The 6,000-nt window shown below is 45.1% G+C and overlaps 1 protein-coding gene across 2 annotated transcripts in view; it reads left to right on the forward strand.

Annotated features, from left to right (window-relative positions):
* The window catches only part of GLRA1 (glycine receptor alpha 1), a 96,305-nt gene extending 95,567 nt beyond the window's left edge, over nucleotides 1–738 (forward strand). Inside the window, exon 9 of one of the 2 annotated variants that reach the window (XM_062189708.1) lies at nucleotides 427–738. In XM_062189708.1, coding sequence (XP_062045692.1) covers nucleotides 427–738 — 312 coding nt within the window. The remainder of the gene's footprint in view (nucleotides 1–426) is intronic. The other variant, XM_062189709.1, reaches the window with a different exon arrangement.
* Nucleotides 739–6,000: the final 5,262 nt, after the last annotated feature.

Below are 6,000 nucleotides of genomic sequence, written 5' to 3' on the forward strand. Positions count from 1 at the left end.
CTCTCCAAATTGCCCTCAGAATTCCTAATCAAAGTCCAGTATACAACAGAGTATCTGCTCAATTATCTCTGATGGTCCAAAGAACCTCCTAAGTTAATGGGGTGACTCTAACCCCCACTCACAGGACAAAAAGACATTAAAAAAAAAAAAAAAAACCTGAGACTTATGGAAGAAAGTGACTCACCTAAGGCCATACAGCCAGCAAGTAACATAACAGAGACGGCACAGGTCGCCAGCCTCTAGACCCACGGTTCTGTCCCCTGGTTTGCATCTGTTCCAGCATGCAAGGGGCGCCCCTCTATAAGGCAGAACTCCCACGCCAGCCAAAGAGCAGTCCGAGAGGCAGGGAGAACCAGACGAGCACGGCCTGGCCCCCTGGGGAGTGCCTTGCAGGGAGGGTGCCCAGCCCTGTCTTATTTTAAGTAGAGCCCCATGTTGAATCTATTCCAGGAGGATGAGGCCGGAGAGGTCCGTTTCAACTTCGCCTATGGGATGGGCCCAGCCTGTCTGCAGGCCAAGGATGGCATCTCGGTCAAGGGTGCCAACAACAACACCACCACCAACCCCCCTCCTGCACCATCTAAGTCGCCCGAGGAGATGCGGAAACTCTTCATCCAGAGAGCCAAGAAGATCGACAAAATATCCCGCATCGGCTTCCCCATGGCCTTCCTCATCTTCAACATGTTCTACTGGATCATCTACAAGATCGTCCGCAGAGAGGACGTCCACAACCAGTGAAGGGTCTGCTGCCAGTGAAGGGGAGGCTGGGAGAGGGCCGAGCGGGAGATGGCACAGGAATCTGAGAGCCTAAGGAAGGGAAGAGGAAGGGCAGCAGGGGGCACACAGGCACAACTCTCTCCTCCTCCTCCTCCTCCCTCCCTCTCTCTGCAATATGTGCAATAGCAAAAATGCAGCAATGCATGAATTTTAGAATGTGGCACTATCTATTTAACCTCGGGTGGGCTGGCGGGAGGGAGGGTGGGTGGGATTTTCTAATATAGGAACTGAGAGCTGGGAAGAAAGGGTGGGGGGAGGGTTATAGGGGAATAACAGCTTTCAAAACATTCAATTCACAGGCTGTGCAGTTTTCCTGTTTCGAAGGAGAGTGCAGTCTTCCCCAGAGCAGAAGGAAAGCAATGTAATATATGATATATATTCATGCTTAATATTAATGCAAAGCCACGAGAACAAAAGATCTATTTCTTAACCTATCAGCCTAGTAACTGCTTAAATTTTTAACGACATAGAAGTGATGGACAATTTTTCCCAGAGTGGGAACAGTCACAAATAAGCTTGCTTGGGTGTGTGTCCCACATCACACCCCTCCAAATGCCATCCCTGTCTTCAGAATGGCCCAGGCAGATACATGCCACAGAGCCACGTGGCCTCTGCTTCGAGAGGGTTGTGAGGCATGGGCAGGGGTAGGAAGTGGGGGAAGGTGGACAGAAGAGAGGGAATGACTACAGAGATGGGGCACTGCCGAGGCCTAAGGCCTGAGAACCCAGTTAACCCTCTCAGTCCTCATGTGCCAAGGCTGAAGACCACGCCTGCCCCTCTCAGAGTCCTCCTGCTTCTGTGCTTCCACAACCAGCCCACTGACCCACCAACAACCAGAAATGGCCACTATGGTTTTCTCATTATATTGCCAATATGCAATCTTTTTTATGGTTAAAAAAAAAGTAATAATCTTGAGAAATAATATGCACATAGACAGTGTAAACAGATATACTTTTTGCAAATGTCTATTTTTTTGGAGAGTTTCTTTGAAATTCAAGTGGGTGCATGTTGGGGAAGGTGGGGTGAGTGGGATGAAATAGGTTGATTATCTAGTGGTTCTACAGAGTAAAGCTTTAAGTGGTGAATGGGCAGTATGGGGGCTGCTGCAGATAAAGTATATATGGGTAGGGAGAGATGGTACTATTTGGAAAGTTACTCATTATATTTTGACATTTCATATACATAGAAAATATAAGAAGTTTGGGGGGTGACCCCATTATATTTTTATAAGTCGTCTTTTTCTTTTAGGTGCTTTGTTTAGCTTTAACATGTAGGAAATTTAGACAAACGTTTCTCTTACCTTCTGACTCTGAAGTGCCACTGTCCTAGGGTACGAGGGCACTCCAGACGAAAGGAGAGGGACTAGGAGATGAACTTGGGAGGAGAAGGAGTCCAGCCAAAGGATGGGAGGTCTGTACAAGGGGACAGCACCACTGGTGCACCGCTGTCCACAGCTTGCTCCCTGTTTTGGCCCATGGCCAGAACCCTGGGGTTCCATTTCTTTCTTTGCACTTTAGTGTCTTGGCTTTGGATCAAAGTTACAGGCAGAATGGGCAGAAACAGCTGACAATCAGTTTGTTCTGAGGCTTAGGGTTTCACCTGTATCTTCAGAGCAACCCCAACGTGAGGCAAGAAGGTAGGGAAGTGATACAAAGGGATGAGACCATGGAGGCCTAGATCCTCCCTAAAGCACTTTCCCCTGAGGAATCTTCTCCCACTCCGCAAAACAGCCTATGCCTACACAAGACCCAAAAAACAGGCCAAGACAAAGACCAAGAGATTAGGTAAAGCAAAGTTCACTGTGCAGCCAAAAATAGGATTTGGCCTTAAGGCTTGAATAATAAAAGGTGTTTACTCACAGGTCCAAGGTCAGTCAGCCCTTGCCTTCCCTTCTCTTGGCCTGCATAGACCAAAACATTCAGTTATATTTCATTTTATCTCATGATGTGAGGTAGAACCTACAACTTTTTTTCTAAGAAATCTTGAAGGATGGGAGTCAAGTTGGTAGAACTCTCTCATCAAAGACCATTCTTTTCCCCCACCACAAATATGTGCAAATATGTGTCCCAAGGAAGAAACCCAAAAAAAAAAAAAACCTTGAACAACTACTACCAGTTCATATTAGAACATTAGTCTTGGCACTGCTACTAGCACCTTTCATTAGCACTATAATCACTTTATTTAAAGGAGGAAAACACAACTCATTCTCAAGTGGTCTTTGGAGAGACTTCCAGTCCCTTTCACTTAGCACTTTCTTCACTTTATTTAGCTAACCATTATTTTTAAGCCCTTCTCCCTACTTTACTCATTATTAGACAGGGCAACAGAGGCACTAGGCCTCTATCAGAGACGAAAGCCAAGACCAGTTCTTCTAAGACATTTTGCCTCTGCTCAAACAGAAAAATCTGTAGATTCCTAACTGGTCTTCTTATGGGAAGTGCTTGGAATCCTTCAGACCAAGAAACCATGTGGCCACTGCCCAACCACTCTCTATAGCATCCTTGAAATTCTACCTGTGAGTTCCCTAGGGACCGCCAGAGCTAGCTGGCAGTATCCAACAAACAGCAGAATCACCTGAGACACTCACAGAGGGAACTGTCATGAAATCAAACTCTTACAAGTAGTAAAATCAACGTGGGATGAAGGCATGATAGCAGTGAAAAGAACCTAAGTTTTATTCCTCTCCTAATATGCTTAGGGACCTTAGGCAAATGACTAAGTCTTGGATTCTCTGAATATACAATGGGAGAGTGAGATAGTATTACAAACTCCCTCCTAATTCTAACTGCTCCATGAATAATTTCCATAGGAAGGCCACACAACCAAAAACCTAATGTCCCTTTTATTTCTCAACCCTGAGGTATAGATACATATGCACAAATACACGGACCCATCCAATTCTTGTTGCCTTTCTTGTTTAGAAAACATGCAAATTAATTTCTCCTTCAGCACATAACCAAAGGTGAACAGTGGTAGGGAAAGGACAGTGATCAGGAAGTTAAAGATACCATCATCAATTAGGAAGGAAGCATGTCCAAGACGTCATTATCACCAGTGTATAATGCAGTAAGGAACTACCAGTAAATTAATGGATTTTATTATAGAAAATAAAGATAATTTAGGACAAATATTTTTAAGTGACCCAATGAACAGGACAGTATTTTCTTAATTTCCTCTTCAGTGTGAGCACAAGAGACACCGTGCCTTGGGATTATAGATGCCAAGTGGGATGGTGGGTGACAAGCTGAGTTAGCTGCAATGGATGGTTTGTTAGTACTTTGGCCCTTTACGTGTACAGACCAGTATTTGGGCAAGGTGGGAGAACTGAGTCCTGGCATCGAGGAGCTGCTGTTCTCTAGAGCAAGCCACTTCCAGAACCACAGCTAATCCCAGACGCCAAGTTCAGCAGTTGTCAATTAAGTAGAAAGATGGTAATACCGGTAACTTCCCTCCTATTAGTTTACAATGTGTCTCCTTTGTTTAAAGAACAGTCAGAATCGATGGCTCAGCTCTGCCACCCTCTGGTTCTTGCACACATCCAGAAGTCCATTCTAGGCTAAGGCTACAGGGAGTAAACGCATGTATGTGTGATGCGCATTCATGTGAGTGAAGTATCTTGGATTTAACTATATTTTTACTTTGAATCTAGAAAGACATAAAAATGGTTGATTTCCAACCCAAATCCATTTCTTCTTCTAAGCTATTGATAAATAAGAAATTAATCCCTCTCAGATGCTCACCAATATATTTCATAGGCTACTGGGGAGAAAAAATAAATATGATGAGAGGTAGTTCCTTTCCTTCAAGGTACACATCTTTATGAACATCATAAAAAAGAGATGTTATCTTGTAAGTCTCTATATTAGGTTGCAGAGGTTAGAGCCCCAGCTAAGCTGGTTCCACCACTGATAACAGTCCTGGAATTGAAGGGGTTGTCATTATCTCTGTAGTAACTGCCTCCTTAGTAGAAGCAGCTGGTGGGCAGAAGGCTTGGTGGTGGTATAATCTGTGTCAGCTTGAGAACTGGGGTCAAGATCTGAGATTTGCAGCTATTTCCTAGTCTGGCTGGAAGCCCACACCCCGAACAATGACTCCCCCTCTGGAAGCTATCGTGTTCATGGAACAAGCACTTTCTGCATACTAACAGCTCTGAAGACAAAGACAAGATCCGGTCTTCTCTGTAGGCTGTCTCCCAGGCTGGCTGGCTAGGTGGCTTGTACTGAGGGACCGCTTGGGTCTGCCAAGAAGGGGTGACTACACCTAAGACCCTGATACATGGCAAAAATTCTCCAAACAGGCAAGCAGGATGCATATTCTTTAAAATATAATTTTGCTTATTTTCCCCTACTAAGCCACGTCTCTGTTAAACCAACTCCAGAAACTTCACTTAAGAATCTTGTTTTCTGGCACATCTATGAAGCCAGAACAAGAGCTGATGACCGGAGAGAGGAGTGAATGAAATCGGCCTCAATGAACTGAGCTGGCTTGCTCTGGAGAACTACTGATCAGTGTGAGGAAGATCATGTACGGGGCAAGGCTTTGGTTTCACAGTGTCCTGAGACCCCAGTGGGTAGCGAGGACATCCATGGATAGGTTGACATCTTCTAGAAATAGAACTTTGCAAAATCCTGAAATGATGCCCTCCTCACCCAAGCCCAAAGAGAATGAGAGTGGTGATGTTTTCCTGCCTCAGCTGAGGATCCCAGAATGTCACAGAGGACAAGGACAACCTGCAGCCATCTCCCCTGAGGCCACAGCAATTGAGTATCTTGAAGGCCCATACTAAAAGATGCCTCTATCCAGACCTTGTCCTGTTGTCTCCTAAGGGTATCTCAGGCTACAGTGCCAGCAACAGCAGGAGACGGGCTTGCTCCTATGCAAGTGCTATCTCATGCTGTTCTGACAGAGCCACGTGGTTATTTAAAGCAATAATTACGGTGCTTTATCACTCTTTGGAACAGTAAAGGAAGTTCCAAAGTAGAAATTATTGCCCATTAATTTTTAGGATCATTAAGGTTTCTGCTCCCTCTCTTGTTCTCCCTCACCCCCACCATCCCTCTCACTGCCTCCTTCTCTGTGGGCATTTCCTGTTCAACAAGTTTGTACATCTTTTTTGGTGAAACCAAACTGCCAGAAGATGGTGATTTATTTTAGGGAGAGGTTGGGAGTGGGGGGCAGCCAGAATGGACACAGTGGCTCCTGTCTCATTTCTCATTCATGTCT

This window comes from Lepus europaeus, chromosome 4, assembly GCF_033115175.1.
Source record: "Lepus europaeus isolate LE1 chromosome 4, mLepTim1.pri, whole genome shotgun sequence".
Taxonomy (NCBI): Eukaryota; Metazoa; Chordata; class Mammalia; order Lagomorpha; family Leporidae; genus Lepus; species Lepus europaeus.